Below are 20755 nucleotides of genomic sequence, written 5' to 3'. Positions count from 1 at the left end.
GAACTCTCGTGTGAACCAGAAGACACTCGTGGAGGAGTCTGCAGAGCAGGCAGACCAAGGAGTTCATCTTCTCGTAGCTGCTGTGCAACCTGTACTCACGTGGGAACGAGAAGACACTCCTGGAGGAGTCGACAGAGCAGACAGACCAAGGAGTTCATCTTCTCGGAGCTGCTGTCCAACCTGTACTCGCGTGGGAACGAGAAGACACTCCTGGAGGAGTCGGCAGAGCAGGCAGACCAAGGAGTTCATCTTCTCAGAGCTGCTGTCCAACCTGTACTCACGTGGGAACGAGAAGACACTCCTGGAGGAGTCAACAGAGCAGGCCGACCAAGGAATTCATCTTCTCGGAGCTGCTGTCCAACCTGTACTCGCGTGGGAACGAGCAGACACTCCTGGAGGAGTCGGCAGAGCAGGCAGACCAAGGGGTTCATCTTCTCGGAGCTGCTGTCCAACCTGTACTCGCGTGGGAACGAGCAGACACTCCTGGAGGAGTCGGCAGAGCAGGCAGACCACGGAGTTCATCTTCTCAGAGCTGCTGTCCAACCTGCACTCGGGTGTGAAGCACAAGACACTCATGGATGTGTCGGCAGAGCAGGCAGACCTAGGAGTTCATCTTCTCGGAGCTGCTGTCCAACCTGTACTCACGTGGGAACGAGAAGACACTCCTGGAGGAGTCGACAGAGCAGGCCGACCAAGGAATTCATCTTCTCGGAGCTGCTGTCCAACCTGTACTCACGTGGGAACGAGCAGACACTCCTGGAGGAGTCGGCAGAGCAGGCAGACCAAGGAGTTCATCTTCTCGGAGCTGCTGTCCAACCTGTACTCGCGTGGGAACAAGCAGACACTCCTGGAGGAGTCGGCAGAGCAGGCAGACCACGGAGTTCATCGTCTCAGAGCTGCTGTCCAACCTGCACTCGGGTGTGAACCACAAGACACTCATGGAGGTGTCGGCAGAGCAGGCAGACCAAGGAGTTCATCTTCTCAGCGCTGCTGTCCAACCTGTGCTCGCGTGGGAACGAGCAGACACTCCTGGAGAAGTCGGCAGAGCAGGCAGACCGAGGAATTCATCTTCTCGGAGCTGCTGTCCAACCTGTACTCGCGTGGGAATGAGAAGACACTCCTGGAGGAGTCGGCACAGCAGGCACACTGGCGCGACGAGATGCTGCTTCTCAGAGCTGCTGTCTAACCTGTACTCGCGTGGGAATGAGTAGACACTCTGCAGGAGTTGGCAGAGCAGGCAGACCAAGGAGTTCATCTTCTCGGAGCTGGTGTCCAACCTGTACTCGCGTGGGAATGAGTACACACTCTGCAGGAGTCGGCAGAGCAGGCAGACCAAGGAGTTCATCTTCTCGGAGCTGCTTTCCAACCTGTACTCGGGTGCGAACGAGAAGACACTCCTGGAGGAGTCGACAGAGCAGGCAGACCAAGGAGTTCATCTTCTCGGAGATGCTGTCCAACCTGTACTCGCGTGGGAACGAGAAGACACTCCTGTAGGAGTCGACAGAGCAGGCAGACCAAGGAGTTCATCTTCTCGGAGCTGCTGTCCAAACTGTACTCGCGTGGGAACGAGAAGACATTCCTGGAGGAGTCGACAAAGCAGGCGGACCAAGGAGTTCATCTTCTCGGAGCTGCTGTCCAACCTGTACTCGCGTGGGAACGAGCAGACACTCCTGGAGGAGTCAGCAGAGCAGGCAGACCAAGGAGTTCATCTTCTTGGAGCTGCTGTCCAACCTGTACTCACGTGGGAACGAGAAGACACTCCTGGAGGAGTCGACAGAGCAGGCAGACCAAGCAGTTCATCTTCTCAGAGCTGCTGTCCAACCTGTACTTGCGTGGGAACGAGAAGACACTCCTGGAGGAGTCGGCAGAGCAGGCAGACCAAGGAGTTCATCTTCTCAGAGCTGCTGTCCAACCTGCACTCGCGTGTGAACCAGAAGACACTCGTGGAGGTGTCGGCAGAGCAGGCAGACCAAGGATTTCATCTTCTCAGCGCTGCTGTCCAACCTGTACTCGCGTGGGAACGAGAAGACACTCCTGGAGGAGTCGGCAGAGCAGGCAGACCAAGGACTTCATCTTCTCGGAGCTGCTGTCCAACCTGTACTCGCGTGGGACTGAGAAGACACTCCTGGAGGTGTCGGCAGAGCAGGCAGACCAAGGATTTCATCTTCTCGGAGCTGCTGTCCAACCTGTACTCGCGTGGGAATGAGAAGACACTCCTGGAGGAGTCGGCAGAGCAGGCAGACCAAGGAGTTCATCTTCTCCGAGCTGCTGTCCAACCTGTACTCGCGTGGGAATGAGTCGACCCTCTGCAGGAGTCGGCAGAGCAGGCAGACCAAGGAGTTCATCTTCTCGGAGCTGCTGTCCAACCTGTACTCGCGTGGGAATGAGTAGACACTCTGCAGGAGTCGGCAGAGGAGGCAGACCAAGGAGTTCATCTTCTCGGAGCTGGTGTCCAACCTTTACTCGCGTGGGAATGAGTAGACACTCTGCAGGAGTCGACAGAGCAGGCAGACCATGGAGTTCATCTTCTCGGAGCTGCTGTCCAACCTGTACTCGCGTGGGAACGAGCAGACGCTCCTGGAGGAGTCGGCAGAGCAGGCAGACCATGGAGTTCATCTTCTCAGAGCTGCTGTCCAACCTGTACTCGCGTGGGAATGAGCAGACACTCCTGGAGGAGTCGGCAGAGCAGGCAGACGAAGGAGTTTATCTTCTCAGAGCTGCTGTCCAACCTGCACTCGCGTGTGAACCAGAAGACACTCGTGGAGGAGTCGGCAGAGCAGGCAGACCAAGGAGTTCATCTTCTCTGAGCTGCTGTCCAACCTGTACTCGCCTGGTAACGAGCAGACACTCCTGGAGGAGTCGGCATAGCAGGCCGACCAAGGAATTCATCTTCTCGGAGCTGCTGTCCAACCTGTACACGCGTGGGAAAGAGAAGACACTCCTGGAGGAGTCAGCAGAGCAGGCAGACCAAGGAGTTCATCTTCTCAGAGCTGCTGTCCAACCTGCACTCGCGTGGGAACCAGAAGACACTCGTGGAGGAGTCGGCAGAGCAGGCACAGTGGCGCGACGAGATGCTGCTTCTCAGAGCTGCTGTCCAACCTGTAGTCGCGTGGGAACGAGAAGACACTCTTGGAGGAGTCGGCAGAGCAGGTAGACCAAGGAGTTCATCTTCTCGGAGCTTCTGTCCAACCTGTACTCGCGTGGGAACGAGAAGACACACCGGGAGGAGTCGACAGAATAGGCAGACCAAGGAGTTCATTTTGTCGGAGCTGCTCTCCAACCTGTACTCGCGTGGGAACGAGAAGACACTCCTGGAGGAGTCGGCACAGCAGGCAGACCAAGGAGTTCATCTTCTCGGAGCTGCTGTCCAACCTGTACTCGCGTGGGAACGAGAAGACACTCCTGGAGGAGTTGACAGAGCAGGCAGACCAAGGAGTTCATCTTCTCAGAGCTGCTGTCCAACCGGAACTCGCGTGGGAACGAGCAGACACCCCTGGAGGAGTGGGCAGAGCAGGCAGACCAAGGAGTTCATCTTCTCAGAGCTGCTGTCCAAACTGCACTCACGTGGGAACCAGAAGACACTCGTGCAGGAGTTGGCAGAGCAGGCACAGTGGCGCGACGAGATGCTGCTTCTCAGAGGTGCTGTCCAACCTGTACTCGCGTGGGAAGGAGCAGACACTCCTGGAGGAGTCGGCAGAGCAGGCAGACCAAGGAGTTCATCTTCTCGGAGCCGCTGTCCAACCTGTACTCGCGTGGGAATGGGTAGACACTCTGGAGGAGTTGGCAGAGCGGGCAGACCAAGGATTTCATCTTCTCGGAGCTGCTGTGCAACCTGTACTTGCGTGGGAATGAGAAGACACTCCTGTGGGAGCCGACAGAGCAGGCAGACCAAGGAGTTCATCTTCTCAGAGCTGCTGTCCAACCTGTACTCGCGTGGGAACGAGCAGACACTCCTGGAGGAGTCGGCAGAGGAGGCTGACCAAGGAGTTCATCTTCTCAGAGCTGCTGTCCAACCTGAACTCTCGTGTGAACCAGAAGACACTCGTGGAGGAGTCTGCAGAGCAGGCAGACCAAGGAGTTCATCTTCTCGTAGCTGCTGTGCAACCTGTACTCACGTGGGAACGAGAAGACACTCCTGGAGGAGTCGACAGAGCAGACAGACCAAGGAGTTCATCTTCTCGGAGCTGCTGTCCAACCTGTACTCGCGTGGGAACGAGAAGACACTCCTGGAGGAGTCGGCAGAGCAGGCAGACCAAGGAGTTCATCTTCTCAGAGCTGCTGTCCAACCTGTACTCACGTGGGAACGAGAAGACACTCCTGGAGGAGTCAACAGAGCAGGCCGACCAAGGAATTCATCTTCTCGGAGCTGCTGTCCAACCTGTACTCGCGTGGGAACGAGCAGACACTCCTGGAGGAGTCGGCAGAGCAGGCAGACCAAGGGGTTCATCTTCTCGGAGCTGCTGTCCAACCTGTACTCGCCTGGTAACGAGCAGACACTCCTGGAGGAGTCGGCATAGCAGGCCGACCAAGGAATTCATCTTCTCGGAGCTGCTGTCCAACCTGTACACGCGTGGGAAAGAGAAGACACTCCTGGAGGAGTCAGCAGAGCAGGCAGACCAAGGAGTTCATCTTCTCAGAGCTGCTGTCCAACCTGCACTCGCGTGGGAACCAGAAGACACTCGTGGAGGAGTCGGCAGAGCAGGCACAGTGGCGCGACGAGATGCTGCTTCTCAGAGCTGCTGTCCAACCTGTAGTCGCGTGGGAACGAGAAGACACTCTTGGAGGAGTCGGCAGAGCAGGTAGACCAAGGAGTTCATCTTCTCGGAGCTTCTGTCCAACCTGTACTCGCGTGGGAACGAGAAGACACACCGGGAGGAGTCGACAGAATAGGCAGACCAAGGAGTTCATTTTGTCGGAGCTGCTCTCCAACCTGTACTCGCGTGGGAACGAGAAGACACTCCTGGAGGAGTCGGCACAGCAGGCAGACCAAGGAGTTCATCTTCTCGGAGCTGCTGTCCAACCTGTACTCGCGTGGGAACGAGAAGACACTCCTGGAGGAGTTGACAGAGCAGGCAGACCAAGGAGTTCATCTTCTCAGAGCTGCTGTCCAACCGGAACTCGCGTGGGAACGAGCAGACACCCCTGGAGGAGTGGGCAGAGCAGGCAGACCAAGGAGTTCATCTTCTCAGAGCTGCTGTCCAAACTGCACTCACGTGGGAACCAGAAGACACTCGTGCAGGAGTTGGCAGAGCAGGCACAGTGGCGCGACGAGATGCTGCTTCTCAGAGGTGCTGTCCAACCTGTACTCGCGTGGGAAGGAGCAGACACTCCTGGAGGAGTCGGCAGAGCAGGCAGACCAAGGAGTTCATCTTCTCGGAGCCGCTGTCCAACCTGTACTCGCGTGGGAATGGGTAGACACTCTGGAGGAGTTGGCAGAGCGGGCAGACCAAGGATTTCATCTTCTCGGAGCTGCTGTGCAACCTGTACTTGCGTGGGAATGAGAAGACACTCCTGTGGGAGCCGACAGAGCAGGCAGACCAAGGAGTTCATCTTCTCAGAGCTGCTGTCCAACCTGTACTCGCGTGGGAACGAGCAGACACTCCTGGAGGAGTCGGCAGAGGAGGCTGACCAAGGAGTTCATCTTCTCAGAGCTGCTGTCCAACCTGAACTCTCGTGTGAACCAGAAGACACTCGTGGAGGAGTCTGCAGAGCAGGCAGACCAAGGAGTTCATCTTCTCGTAGCTGCTGTGCAACCTGTACTCACGTGGGAACGAGAAGACACTCCTGGAGGAGTCGACAGAGCAGACAGACCAAGGAGTTCATCTTCTCGGAGCTGCTGTCCAACCTGTACTCGCGTGGGAACGAGAAGACACTCCTGGAGGAGTCGGCAGAGCAGGCAGACCAAGGAGTTCATCTTCTCAGAGCTGCTGTCCAACCTGTACTCACGTGGGAACGAGAAGACACTCCTGGAGGAGTCAACAGAGCAGGCCGACCAAGGAATTCATCTTCTCGGAGCTGCTGTCCAACCTGTACTCGCGTGGGAACGAGCAGACACTCCTGGAGGAGTCGGCAGAGCAGGCAGACCAAGGGGTTCATCTTCTCGGAGCTGCTGTCCAACCTGTACTCGCGTGGGAACGAGCAGACACTCCTGGAGGAGTCGGCAGAGCAGGCAGACCACGGAGTTCATCTTCTCAGAGCTGCTGTCCAACCTGCACTCGGGTGTGAAGCACAAGACACTCATGGATGTGTCGGCAGAGCAGGCAGACCTAGGAGTTCATCTTCTCGGAGCTGCTGTCCAACCTGTACTCACGTGGGAACGAGAAGACACTCCTGGAGGAGTCGACAGAGCAGGCCGACCAAGGAATTCATCTTCTCGGAGCTGCTGTCCAACCTGTACTCACGTGGGAACGAGCAGACACTCCTGGAGGAGTCGGCAGAGCAGGCAGACCAAGGAGTTCATCTTCTCGGAGCTGCTGTCCAACCTGTACTCGCGTGGGAACAAGCAGACACTCCTGGAGGAGTCGGCAGAGCAGGCAGACCACGGAGTTCATCGTCTCAGAGCTGCTGTCCAACCTGCACTCGGGTGTGAACCACAAGACACTCATGGAGGTGTCGGCAGAGCAGGCAGACCAAGGAGTTCATCTTCTCAGCGCTGCTGTCCAACCTGTGCTCGCGTGGGAACGAGCAGACACTCCTGGAGAAGTCGGCAGAGCAGGCAGACCGAGGAATTCATCTTCTCGGAGCTGCTGTCCAACCTGTACTCGCGTGGGAATGAGAAGACACTCCTGGAGGAGTCGGCACAGCAGGCACACTGGCGCGACGAGATGCTGCTTCTCAGAGCTGCTGTCTAACCTGTACTCGCGTGGGAATGAGTAGACACTCTGCAGGAGTTGGCAGAGCAGGCAGACCAAGGAGTTCATCTTCTCGGAGCTGGTGTCCAACCTGTACTCGCGTGGGAATGAGTACACACTCTGCAGGAGTCGGCAGAGCAGGCAGACCAAGGAGTTCATCTTCTCGGAGCTGCTTTCCAACCTGTACTCGGGTGCGAACGAGAAGACACTCCTGGAGGAGTCGACAGAGCAGGCAGACCAAGGAGTTCATCTTCTCGGAGATGCTGTCCAACCTGTACTCGCGTGGGAACGAGAAGACACTCCTGTAGGAGTCGACAGAGCAGGCAGACCAAGGAGTTCATCTTCTCGGAGCTGCTGTCCAAACTGTACTCGCGTGGGAACGAGAAGACATTCCTGGAGGAGTCGACAAAGCAGGCGGACCAAGGAGTTCATCTTCTCGGAGCTGCTGTCCAACCTGTACTCGCGTGGGAACGAGCAGACACTCCTGGAGGAGTCAGCAGAGCAGGCAGACCAAGGAGTTCATCTTCTTGGAGCTGCTGTCCAACCTGTACTCACGTGGGAACGAGAAGACACTCCTGGAGGAGTCGACAGAGCAGGCAGACCAAGCAGTTCATCTTCTCAGAGCTGCTGTCCAACCTGTACTTGCGTGGGAACGAGAAGACACTCCTGGAGGAGTCGGCAGAGCAGGCAGACCAAGGAGTTCATCTTCTCAGAGCTGCTGTCCAACCTGCACTCGCGTGTGAACCAGAAGACACTCGTGGAGGTGTCGGCAGAGCAGGCAGACCAAGGATTTCATCTTCTCAGCGCTGCTGTCCAACCTGTACTCGCGTGGGAACGAGAAGACACTCCTGGAGGAGTCGGCAGAGCAGGCAGACCAAGGACTTCATCTTCTCGGAGCTGCTGTCCAACCTGTACTCGCGTGGGACTGAGAAGACACTCCTGGAGGTGTCGGCAGAGCAGGCAGACCAAGGATTTCATCTTCTCGGAGCTGCTGTCCAACCTGTACTCGCGTGGGAATGAGAAGACACTCCTGGAGGAGTCGGCAGAGCAGGCAGACCAAGGAGTTCATCTTCTCCGAGCTGCTGTCCAACCTGTACTCGCGTGGGAATGAGTCGACCCTCTGCAGGAGTCGGCAGAGCAGGCAGACCAAGGAGTTCATCTTCTCGGAGCTGCTGTCCAACCTGTACTCGCGTGGGAATGAGTAGACACTCTGCAGGAGTCGGCAGAGGAGGCAGACCAAGGAGTTCATCTTCTCGGAGCTGGTGTCCAACCTTTACTCGCGTGGGAATGAGTAGACACTCTGCAGGAGTCGACAGAGCAGGCAGACCATGGAGTTCATCTTCTCGGAGCTGCTGTCCAACCTGTACTCGCGTGGGAACGAGCAGACGCTCCTGGAGGAGTCGGCAGAGCAGGCAGACCATGGAGTTCATCTTCTCAGAGCTGCTGTCCAACCTGTACTCGCGTGGGAATGAGCAGACACTCCTGGAGGAGTCGGCAGAGCAGGCAGACGAAGGAGTTTATCTTCTCAGAGCTGCTGTCCAACCTGCACTCGCGTGTGAACCAGAAGACACTCGTGGAGGAGTCGGCAGAGCAGGCAGACCAAGGAGTTCATCTTCTCTGAGCTGCTGTCCAACCTGTACTCGCCTGGTAACGAGCAGACACTCCTGGAGGAGTCGGCATAGCAGGCCGACCAAGGAATTCATCTTCTCGGAGCTGCTGTCCAACCTGTACACGCGTGGGAAAGAGAAGACACTCCTGGAGGAGTCAGCAGAGCAGGCAGACCAAGGAGTTCATCTTCTCAGAGCTGCTGTCCAACCTGCACTCGCGTGGGAACCAGAAGACACTCGTGGAGGAGTCGGCAGAGCAGGCACAGTGGCGCGACGAGATGCTGCTTCTCAGAGCTGCTGTCCAACCTGTAGTCGCGTGGGAACGAGAAGACACTCTTGGAGGAGTCGGCAGAGCAGGTAGACCAAGGAGTTCATCTTCTCGGAGCTTCTGTCCAACCTGTACTCGCGTGGGAATGAGAAGACACTCTTGGAGGAGTCGGCATAGCAGGCAGACCAAGGATTTCATCTTCTCGGAGCTACTGTCCAACCTGTACTCGCGTGGGAATGAGAAGACACTCCTGGAGGAGTCGACAGAGCAGGCAGACCAAGGAGTTCATCTTCTCAGAGCTTCTGTCCAACCTGCACTCGCGTGGGAACCAGAAGACACTCGTGGAGGAGTCGGCAGAGCAGGCAGACCAAGGAGTTCATCTTCTCGGAGCTGCTGTCCAACCTGTACTCGCGTGGGAAGGAGCAGACCCTCCTGGAGGAGTCGGCATAGCAGGGAGACCAAGGAGTTCATCTTCTCAGAGCTGCTATCCAACCTGTACTCGCGTGGGAACGAGAAGACACTCCTGGAGGAGTCGGCAGAGCAGGCAGACCAAGGAGTTCATCTTCTCGGAGCTGCTGTCCAACCTGCACTCGCGTGGGAAGCAGAAGACACTCCTGGATGAGTCGGCAGAGCAGGCAGACCAAGGAGTTCATCGTCTCGGAGCTGCTGTCCAACCTGTACTCGCGTGGGAATGAGTAGACACTCTGGAGGAGTCGGCAGAGCAGGCAGACCAAGGAGTTCATCTTCTCGGAGCTGCTGTCCAACCTGTACACGCGTGGGAACGAGAAGACACTCCTGGAGGAGTCGGCAGAGCCGGCAGCCCAAGGAGTTCATCTTCTCAGAGCTGCTGTCCAACCTATACTCGCGTAGGAGCAAGAAGACACTCCTGGAGGAGTCGGCAGAGCAGGCACAGCGGCGCGACGAGATGCTGCGCATGCACCACGTGCTGAAAGAGGCTCTCAGCATCATCGGCGACATCACCACGAACACCGTCAGCACAGCTCCGGGGCCCGTGGAGGACGCCTAGCTGCAGGTACAAAGCATCCCGGCTGGACGCAGGTACCGGGGCTGGCCCCCACTAGCCCCAAAGCCCCCCAGCTTCAATGGCTGAGCTTGTGGGCACTGGGAACAGGCTCTGTGCCCAAGCTGGCAGACATGGGTTCTCTCTGGAGCTGTTAGAGATCTCGTGGTTTATGGTGTAAGGGCTGAGAGCTTGGAGGGGGTTGTGTGCAGGGCTGTACTCTGAGGCGGCCAGAGGCCTAGGAATGTCATCCTGGCCATGCTGTACCTGTTGTGAAGTCTGAGTCATGCTGCCAGGGCGGGCATCTAGCTCCCAGCCTGGAAGTGCTGAGAGCCAAATCTACTGCAGAGCAGGGGTGATAGTCAGGGTCCCACCTCCTCTATCTGTTGACAATCCAATGGTGATCTAAGATACAACCTTGAGAGTCCCATACACACGGTCAACCCACAACACACCTCACTGGCCAGGCAGGGACACACAGTCCCCTTCCCTCCCTCCAAGGTACCATCATAGCTGATAGCGTGTGGCTGAAGGCAGTGTCCCTGGCCCCCGCTGAAGCACTACCGCCAGCCAGCAGACTCAGCACCTTGGCCTGTTGCTTCTAGAGGTTGCCTCTGCTATTCAGCCGAGGGGACCATAGTGCATGCTGGCCCGGCTGAGCTCCACCCAGCAAGCCCACCCACCTCCCTTGCCATGGACTCTCCCTCTTCTGCTTTTCCCAGCAGGAAGGGCCCAGCCTCACCTTTGTGACCTGCAACCGCCAACAAGCTGAGGCGCCCCTCTTAGACTTATAAGTCTATAGCCAGTGGCATCCAGCTGCCTGTCCTCCCTACCTCCCCCAGGGTCCCTTCAGTGGGTCCTGGGCTTTCTCACTGCCCAAAAGGGGCTCTGGCAATCACTCCAGCCATCCATCCCTTTTAGCTTCATCGTCCTGGTTCAAGCAGTGTTCCTTCTGTATCTGGCCTGGTGGCTGTTGTTTTGGGTTCCCAAAAGCAAGAGGTGGCCCCGGGCCAGTGGGTTCAAAGACAGGGTGACCAGAGAAGAGGGACATTGGAGGGGGCTGAGCATTGCTCTAAATGGTGGGTGCACTGCCCTGGGTGCCCTGAAAGAGGCCAGCGTGTGTGTGGGGGGGAGGGCCGCTGCAGCCCCCAGGCACTAACTGTGAAGCATTGCTCTGAACAGTGGGTGCACCGCCCTGGGTGCCCTGAAAGAGGCCAGCGTGTGTGGGGTGGGGAGGGCCGCTGCAGCCCCCAGGCACTAACTGTGAAGCATTGCTCTGAACGGTGGGTGCACCGCCCTGGGTGCCCTGAAAGAGGCCAGCGTGTGTGGGGTGGGGAGGGCCGCCGCAGCCCCCAGGCACTAACTGTGAAGCTCTGCCTCCCTCCTTCTTCCTCCCCTTTCCTTTCCAGCCCCACTTTCCCAGGAGCCTTGCCATACCCACACCTGCGCCCTCCCCACCCCAGCCCTCCCACAGCTGCTGTGGCACACCTGTGCTCTGCACTTGCCTCATCAGCTCTCTGCTCGCTTTTCTCTCTCCTGCTTCTCTCTGCTTTCTCTCCAACTGCCAGCTGATTGGGTCAGGCAAGACCATCCCATCCTCAGAGCCCCAGCCCCCACTTCGACCTCTAAACAGATAAACAGATCCCTCCTCTTCTCAGAGACCTCCCTTTCCAAGCCTGCCTGAGCGGCTGTTCTGTGACTTGACAGTGGCTCCCCCAGCCTCAAAGCCAGCCCCCTACATCTGTGACTTAGTCTGTTGTAGTGGTGAGCTGACACATCCAGGTGTGACCACTGCTGAAAACTTGTGCCCCCTTTGTGATATGCCCCGTCCTGCTCTCTAAATATCTATAAATACATATATATATATATATACACACACACACACACACACACACACACGCACCAACACCTGGCCGACCGCCTCGTCTCTAGCGCTGGGAATCAGTCACCCTGCTGTCCTTTTGGAGTCTTGTGGCCCAACAAGAGAAAGCTGTCCCCTGACATTGCCCCTCCAAAGTGCACCACCTCCAGTGAGGCTCCCTGTCATGCCCAGCCTGTGGACAGCCAGCCCCGCCATCCCTCCCGCCCCCCACCAAGCATGGGGGTGCTATGCAGGCCTCTGTGTGGCCTGACAGTCTCTACCAGTCCTGCTGTCCCTCGGCTGAGAATCAAACCCATTTCTGGATGGCGGGGAAGTGTGTCCTCTGCTGGCTGTGTTCTGTGTGGAGCTCAGAGGACGGGAAAGGCCAAGCCATTTCTAGGGTGCTGTTGGGAGCTGTGAAAAGGTCACACCATTTCCAAGGGACACTTTTCCTGGAAAGCCCCTGGAGCTTAGCTGGCTCTTATCCTGTGAAGCCAGCTCTGGCCACCAGGGGGCAGGGCCGTGAACTCAGCCTGGAGGGAGCCTGGGGGGCAGCCGGCACTCTGGAGGGACAGACAGAACAGGCCACCAGGTGCAGATAGGAGAGGGAGGCAAGGGGATGGAACGGAAGACACCTGGGGTGGATGGAAGTCAGTGCCCTTAGGTGCTGGTACCTGTCTTCCCGGCCATGGCTAGATCACGCTTCTGAGCCTGTTGGCTGTCAGGACCGGGCTGCGCCCCATAGGTGCCATGGCAGTCCCCGTGGAATCCCCCAGGCGTCACCAGGCAGCATACAGGTAACAGACCTGGAAGGTCCCCAACAGCCCAGCTGGACACGCTCAGACACTCCAGGGCTTCTCGTTCAGTGGCACAAACACCAGGACCCAGTGAGGGAAATGGGAACACACCAGGCTGAGCAGTATGGCTAAATCCGTTTATTCCAAAATGAAAAGCAAAATAAACAGGAGTCGCATCACCAGGAGCCATGACCCCATCCCCGCCTCCTTTCTCTGTCCTATGCTAGCAATACATAAGTTTCCCAGCCACAAATAATGATTAGACACTCCTCCCCATGTGCCAGCTCCAACCTCCTCTAGGTACGATACAGGGGCGGCCCTACCCTCTGGAATATACAAAACATTACATAGATACAATATGTACACCGGGGAAGGGGGGCCACCCCAGCAGCCTGTGCCCTCACCTGGTCCACAGTTAGCCCCACTGTCCCGCCTCAGCTGCGTCTCTGAATAAGAAGATGGGAGCCCCCCCGAGGGAAAAGTTACTATGGTGAGAGTAAGGAGGCCATCAGACCTCCTCCAAACAAACCACCTCTGCCAGCCTCTGGCTCTTAAATAACAATCATCATCATCCAGAAATTTAAGGACTCAGCCCTGGTCAAGGCGGCAAAGGGTCTGTTTGTCTTTCCCCATTAGACAGAGGTCTTGTGTGGCTACCCTAATTGTAAAGGGGTGACTGGGAAGGGGTGGTAGGGTCATGGTGGCAGTGGAGACTCCAGCCCTACTTCTCCAGGTTTGCTGACAGAGGCCTGCTTTTAATTTTTGTTTTTATCCCATGACTTTTTTTAAAATCCCGTAACTTCTTTTTCATAACTTTTTTTGTAACTTTTCATAAAATTTTTTTCTACTTTTTTGCCACAACTTTTTTACTTTTTTTATCCCATAACTTTTTCACTCTGTAACATTTTTTAATCCTGTAACTTTATTTTGTGTTCTTTTAACAAACACTTGCATAGCTATATTACAATTTTGTAAAAATGAAACAGATTATCTCATGCCAAGCATGCCCAGCATTCGCACAGTATCAACACCTTTAATACTATAGTTTTTCAAGACATGCAAAACAAAATTTTAAGGCAAAAACAGCACTTTGCAACAATTTAATAATTTATTACATTACAGTAGCATCACACTAGCAGTCAATAATGCCACTTTAGGCAAAAGTTTTTCAGTATTTCCATTATACCTTCTGTTTACAAGAATTCATAAATTGGTAAAATTCATTCTAAGAAAACTTGGCAAATAAAGCTTTGGACTGGAATTGGCATTTCTTTCTCTACTTTTCCCTCCCACCGTTTCTTTCTTTTAAACTATAGTATTCATATTTTAAAATGTTTTATTTCAGAACTTTAAGATAGCAATTACATTTTTTAATAGTTACATTATTTTTAAATGACTCTTTAAGATAAAGTTTTAGAGAAACTATATTATGGATAGGGCTGATTTACATTTTCAAATTTTCTAAAAATCAGCTTTGGTTTTAGAACTGATTTCTTTTTTTCATTTCTGGAAAACCTATCAGGTTTAATCAAATACTTTAAAAATAATTATTATATATTGCAATCTTTAAATAGGTGTTTTGATTCTTCCTGCAGAAATTCAAATTGATTCAGTTGAACTAGCATTTTAAAATTCTATGTTTCTGATGAACTCTAACCTTCCTTCTAAGCAAATCAAAACTGCATTGTACTGAATGAGGAAGAGCACAAATACTTGGCTGAATGAGGTATTGCAAAAGACTGTATGCACTTTGAAGAAACACGAGTTAGTCATACGATTTCCATTCTTTTTAGCTTTCTCTTAAATATATGACAAATACCTACACAAAGAGTGGTATTTCAGTTAATGTAGTAAATTTATTTCCAGACTGACGTTCAGCTTAAATATGCCCGTATGTGATTTAATCCATAGGCACCTGAGGAAGACATTATTGTCAGACTGGTTACAGATGCTAAATGCTAGCTGAAGGTCATTCCTAGTCATTGATATTTATCAGGGTAAAAGTGAAGTGATTTCAACAATAAAAGTACCTTTGAAATAGTTTACCACTGTATTAGATAAACCCAGTTTCAGAATGATAAAGAAAAAACGTTAGACCAAATAGATGTGGCTAATTAACAGTGGTATGATTTCTAGCCTGAGGGTTTAAAATGGACTTAAAGTAACTGTCTTTAAACTGAACTCAAAGAATGCAAAAGCAGCAAGTTCAGAAAATAAAAGGCAAGAACAGGACTTTAGGTCCATTTTAAACCCATGGGCTAGAAATCGTACCACTGTTAATTAGCTGCATTATTTGGTCTAACATTTTTTCTTTATCATTCTGAAACTGGGTTTATCTAATACATTGATACATTCATACAATTTGGAAGAGTCAGTTGAAGTCACAAGGACCCAATATTTGCGCTCTTTCAGTGAATGCAGGCAAATCTGTTATTCCATCGGTAAAATCGTATTGTTGCTCTCCTGTTAATGTCATATTTAGAAAAGTATCATGAGGACGCCAAATGCTAAAAATGGAGATGGTCTAGTAACTAGAAATCCCCACCCCAGGGAGCACACGTACACATCTCCCTACATCCTAATAATGTGATGTGTTTTGGAACACAGACATTAGAACTTCATGAAGTTTGAACTGTTGAGTCTTTCCCAAGTATCATCAAGTTATGATTTAGGCAATGTATGACCGAAATCATTCATTCATCATGCATAGGCACAATCACATAAATATTGCACAAAATATGTCCCTAACTGAAACTGAGAGGTACAAAAACATATTTCACTCTTAGTAAACAAGTTTGTGAGGAAATATAACTCTGTGATTGTATAGACACATTTCCTGATAATACATTGACATTCACAAACAGTAGATTGCACTGCAGTTTATAAACATTTTAAATTGCATAAACTTCTCCTTGATATTCAAATATAGTATAATACTGTCTACTAAAACTCCTTTTTGTTTCAACTAAGTACTCTCACATATATTAGTTTATAATAATGTTTGTTATTATTTTTTAAAGTGTTTTCCATTCAAGGAAAAGAAGTAAATTCCTATGTCAGAGTAACCAAGGTGGTTGAAGAATAGGTATTAGCCAGAGAGGTGTAGATGGTAAAAATCAATCTTCAAGCCTCAAAGAAGCTCCATGAACAGAGAGGAATGCCGGGTGTCACAAGCTTTCCTTCACTCTAATTCATTCTTGACTAGAGCCTGTATGCCTGTTCCAGGGACATTTAAACTCCTAAAGGATTTCTTATGATCTTTACTAAATAAGAAGAATGCCAGCCAGCACTCTTTTGTGTACTGGGACATGTGGTCATGTGATTAAAACAGGTAACATCAACTCTGACTTTAAAATGTATTATAGACACAAATGCTCTAAGCTAGGAAAGGTTTTCCACATCTACAGTCAACAATGGGAGCCTTTCGTTCCTCAGAAATGATCAGTTTTTAGGTCATCGAGAAAGAGTACAACTGCTGCAGCTCATGATGCAATATCTTCATGAGCCCAGAGCACATACAAATCTGAAGGGAACTACCATAGTACAGCGCTAATTGTTGGCACCGGAACAAATGAAACACACTCTATCCTGCACATACCTGCCACAGCAGGCCACTTTCCGCTTCTGTGAGATTTTAAAAGCTCCCCCAAAATGTTATTACTCCCATCACCAATACACAGAAAATAGGGGAAAGGCTGTTTCCAGTTCTCGGCCTTTAAACAACTCTAAATGTCAGTATTCATAGTGGCATATTACAAAGTAATAAACAGTGCACACTTGGGGGCAAACCACATATTGAGCTAATGAAGAGCTCACTGTGATTAAGATTAGATCAAACAATAGCAGAACATAAGCAAATTTTATCTGAATTCCGTAATGAACATACATGCTGGAATAACATTAAAAAAGCATGGCAGCCTGTTCCAAACCAGCAAGAATAATTTTGTGCAAATAGTGGGTCTTTGTGTATTTGAACTCCCACCACGTAAGGGCAAACTCGATGTGCATGCTAGTGACCTACAATTATGAAACTAAAAAAGAAAAATGCTGAAGGATGCCAGAGTGAACATCAGTGAAAGCCACAGAGACCCACTCTCCTTTAACTTTTTACAAATAAACTATAAATTACAAACACAAATAATCATGAGTGGCTCTAACATTCAAATGAAGTAAATGAATTGGGTAGGAGATGAACCCCATAACTTTGTTTCCTTTTTTAAAATTTCTTGAGCAGCTCTTTGATGATGGTGATGTTTATCTCCTTCTTCTCAGCAGCCAAGCCCAGCAAAAGAATGGCATACGGGAGTTGCTGCACAAGCCTGGTTGCTCCACGCTGTCAGTGAGGCTCACCTCACAAAGATCTTTGGAGAGAAGGAGGTGGGGATCCGAGTGCAGTGAGAGCCTCCCCTGCCCCTGCCTGTCAACCCTGCCTGAGGACTCTACTCACCACCATGCTTGTCAGCACCCACAAGCTCCTGGGGGGCTGGGGCTCCTGGACCGGGGTCATCAGCAAGCTTCAGGGCAGTGGCCGGGAATTTGCTGTGTCCCTCGTTGTAGTCACCACAAGCCGCAACATCGTCTCCAGCAGCTCCAGCAGCTTCACCTGGAGGGAGGGGTGCTCAGCTGTTACGGACCTACCGGCGCCCACCCTCACGCCCACCCCCACCCCTGCAGAGATGTTGCACACCCTACCTTCATCTCTTCCTTGTCCTGGACCAGCCTGATGATGTCCTCCTCCCGTTGCCGCATCTTTGGCACTGCCCCCTGGCTGTGTTCTAGGGTGATGAACTTTCCTGCAGGAGGACAGGGCTCAGACGCTGAGGTCCCTCCGACGGCCCTGCAGCTCCCCCTGCCGTGCCCTGGCCTCCCGCTCACTGATGGCTTCTGTCTTTCCAGTACTGGATGAATCGAAGTTCTAGTTTCTCCGCTCGCTACCTCAGGTCCACCTTCTCCTCCAGAAGGTCCATAAGGCCGCTCTGGAGCCAAAATAATGGGGTCACATCTCGGCAGCAACACCCACCCCTGCCCTTCTTGGCCCATGCCAGGACTCAGTCACCTCCAGCTTCTCCATGACCTCCTGCATGGCCCGGTGGGTCTCCCCACTCACAGACTGGCCCCTAGTCACTGGGGCTGGGACCGCTGCCTCTGGCTTCTGCTGGGCCGAGGCCACCAGGTGAGCCATGCGCTGGCAGCACACCCTCTGCTCTTTCACCTGCTCTCGTAACCGTGCCTGCTCCTCCTGGGCACTGGCTCCAGCGGAGTTGAAAAATGCAACCTGAGGGCAAGAGGTGAGCATTCTTGTAGAGGCATACACAGAACAAACAGGGCAGAGAGGTGGAGTGCAGCCTCTTCCCTTGGGGCCTCAGAGAGTGCATCTGTTGGTCACAGGTGAAATGGTGTCTGACCACTGGCTCCCGGAAGGGGTGAGGGTCCAGAGAAATCAGAAGGCAGGGAAACCAAGAGCATAAAGGGGCCTTGGAGGGACCACAGAGGAAGGTGGCAAAATGGGTACAGGGGGAGTCAGGCTCACCGTGGCCTCCCAGCTCTCCAGGTCCTCCGGGTTGCTCGGCATGGGCCAAGGTGCCTCCTCCTCCTCACTGTCCAGATGTCCTCCTCCATCTCCTGTGGGGGGTGGCAAGAAGGGTCCTCAGACAGCCCAACAAGGGGGGTACTGTGGGCCCACCTCTGCCTCCACCCTCACTGTGTAACACTGAGCCAGCCACTACCCAGAGAGCAGCTGCTGTTCTTTATTTTTACTTTTAAGAACCAAGATCAGGCATAGTCCCACTACCAGTCGATGTGGGAGTTCTGACCCACTCCCTTTCTGACCTGGGCCAGTTCAGCCATCCTTAGGCAACTTGGTGGCCCCCCGCTCCCAGGAGGACATCATATTGATGCCAAACTTAGTGCGGGCACCCGGTCGGCATAGGGACCAGCTGTTCTAAAGGTCTCTTCCAACCTTTACCTTTTTCTTTGCTGCGGCCAATTTGCTCTGTTGAGTTTCTTCTGCCATTGCAGGGTGGGGAGGGAGGTGGGGTGGGGAGGGAGGCGGGGTTGGGGCCACGTGAGCAAAATCCCAGTGAGCACTGATGAACACCTCCACTTGCCTACCAGGCAGCTGTGTGACTGAGCCCGAGGAGGCGTAACTAGGGCCCCCATAGAATGCAGAACAGGGGCGTGGCCTTAATGCTCCAAGCCCATTGGTCAATGACAAAGATGAAAGGGAAAGGGGGTATGGCCAGGCAGCAGTAGGTCCAGAGGGACCTGTGGCTCACAAGGAAAGCTGTCCATGCAACCGCTGTCCCCGCCTACTCTGAGGGGAGGGGCCGCCCCCTCTGGGAGAGGGGAGGGGCCGCCCCCTCTGGGAGAGGGGAGGGGCCGCCCCCTCTGGGAGAGGGGCCGGCTTTTGCTTTAAAAGCTTTAAAACTTTAAAAAATATATGTGTGTATACTTTATATATATATGTGTGTGTGTGTGTGTATCTATGTGTTCCTCCAGAGCTGTCTTCATTATCCAGCTTCTATGCAAGGTCTACGATTTTGGCCTATATTTTTCATCTTCAAACACAGTACAAAAATTACCAGTATTACCATAACTGAGATAAAGATCCTATAAAAATGGAAAATCCATAGCATGCTTGATGATTAATAAAGCAGACTATATTATCCAAAATTCCAATAAGATAAAATAATCACAAGTTTCTTTTTTTTGGAAAAAGATTTCTCTTATTCTATGTTATTGTTAAAAAATTTTTTCTTAAACAAGAAACATGTCTAATATCTGTAACAACACAAAGCTTTTGGGCCAGATGCGGTGGCTTGCGCCTGTAATCCCAGCACTTTGGGAGCCCAAGGTGGGTGGATCACCTGAAGTCAGGAGTTCGAGACCAGCCTGGCCAACATGGTGAAACCCCATCTCTACTAATAGTACAAAAACTAGCCAGGTGAGGTAGTGGGTGCCTGTAATCCCAGCTATTCAGGAGGCTGAGGCAGGAGAATCACTTGAACCCGGGAGACGGAGTTTGCAGTGAGCCAAGCTCACACCACTGCAGTCCAGCCTGGGTGACAGAGCGAAACTCCATCTCAAAAGAAATAAAATAAAATAAAATACAAAATAAATTTAAAGAGCTTTCAATTTAATAAGCACTCAAAGCTCTTTACTGGTTTAAAACAAATACAAGGCTCATTTTTCTAGAATCACCTGGCCTCTCTAAGCCTTGCAAATGAAACTGAATTTCTCACTTGATACTTGCCTGTGACTTGCAATCATGAAAACCAAGAATTGTGTTATGTCACTGTGTACTGCTTGTTACCTGAATTCCACACTAGGCTGGGATCAAGGGTTGAATCTTTCAGATTAGCTCCATAACCTGTGTGCTTCTTATCCCAGACCAAACCAAGTTTTTGTCTAGAGTTCTGCAATTTACAGTTAGTAGAGAAGAGTAATGTAGTCTCTGGACTAGCAGCACCAGCAGCACCTGAGAACTCTTTATAAGTGCAAATTCCCAGGCCCTACCCTGGACCTGGTGAATCAGAAACTCTGGAGTAGGGCTCAGCAATCTGTGCTGCAGTAATCCCTCCAGCTGTTTAAGAACCTCTGCCATACAGCAGGTAGAAAAATGTGTTTCCTTCTGTAGGTCCAAAGCCAGGGATACCATATGTTCTGTCTTGATACGAAGCAATGACATGCAATTAAAACACATAACACATAACTCTCCTACCTACTCCCACCCTCCATCCAATATGTTTTATTTTTATGAGTTCCATAAGAAAACAAGCAGCAATCAGAGGTTTACTCTAAAAAGTATGTTTACAAGTATCAGTTCTCATCCAGCCTGATCTCATACAAAACCATTTACATCCTCTTACTGCTAAAGTTTTAAAAAAGTATCTTCAAATGTTAAGACTCAGGCACACTAGGAGTTCTATAATAAAACACCAAGTAGATTGGAATGTCCAAACTTACTAGAGAAGAAAAGTGGAATCATTGGCTATATTTTCAAATTGCATTCAAAGGAAATTTAAGTTCCGAATTTATTCACCTTCATACTTCCAAGTTAATAGAATTCAACCAGAACACTCCATTCCTTCAAAGCCTCTAGCCAGGCAAAGTTTTACTGTATTACTTCTTGGTTTCAATGGATATAAGCAGAGTCCTGGTAGGCATTTTGTATACCTGCAGAGATGAAGAACTAAACAGTTCCATCTGTTCCATATTAAAACAAAAGTCCTGTAAACCTTGGGTGGTGAGTTTAATACTTCAGCACTAGCACCAAAGCCTCAAATAGGAAAAGATACCAAGAACACCACTAGCAAACAAAACTAAACTCTCGGCCGGGAGCAGTAGTTCG

At 51.8% G+C, this 20755-nt stretch overlaps 2 protein-coding genes across 2 annotated transcripts in view; one reads left to right on the top strand and one right to left on the bottom strand.

Annotated features, from left to right (window-relative positions):
- Positions 1 to 17311, top strand: part of LOC117975955 (uncharacterized) — a 32590-nt gene extending 15279 nt beyond the window's left edge. Inside the window, 3 exon segments of the mRNA XM_063596952.1 lie at positions 9634 to 9726; positions 9729 to 9759; positions 16678 to 17311. Coding sequence (XP_063453022.1) covers positions 9634 to 9726; positions 9729 to 9759; positions 16678 to 17311 — 758 coding nt within the window.
- A 90-nt stretch (positions 17312 to 17401) lies between these two features.
- On the bottom strand, positions 17402 to 18092 carry LOC129394011 (golgin subfamily A member 2-like). Its single transcript, XM_055098852.1, has 2 exons — positions 17936 to 18092; positions 17402 to 17680 (listed from the first exon to the last, which is right to left on the bottom strand). Exons 1-2 carry the CDS (start codon positions 17975 to 17977, stop codon positions 17402 to 17404), a joined length of 321 nt encoding a protein of 106 aa, XP_054954827.1. The 5' UTR covers positions 17978 to 18092.
- Positions 18093 to 20755: the final 2663 nt, after the last annotated feature.

Source organism: Pan paniscus, chromosome 16 (genome assembly GCF_029289425.2).
Source record: "Pan paniscus chromosome 16, NHGRI_mPanPan1-v2.0_pri, whole genome shotgun sequence".
Classification (NCBI taxonomy): Eukaryota; Metazoa; Chordata; class Mammalia; order Primates; family Hominidae; genus Pan; species Pan paniscus.
This window is presented reverse-complemented; position numbering and strand designations above follow the sequence as displayed.

Coding starts and splice junctions, on each gene's coding strand:
- LOC129394011 (XM_055098852.1), bottom strand. CDS start 17,977: ATGCCGAGCAACCCGGAGGACCTGGAGAGCTGGGAGGCCACG. Junction 17,681..17,935: donor TGGAGAGCTGGGAGGCCACG/GTGAGCCTGACT, acceptor TCTTGCCCTCAG/GTTGCATTTTTCAACTCCGC.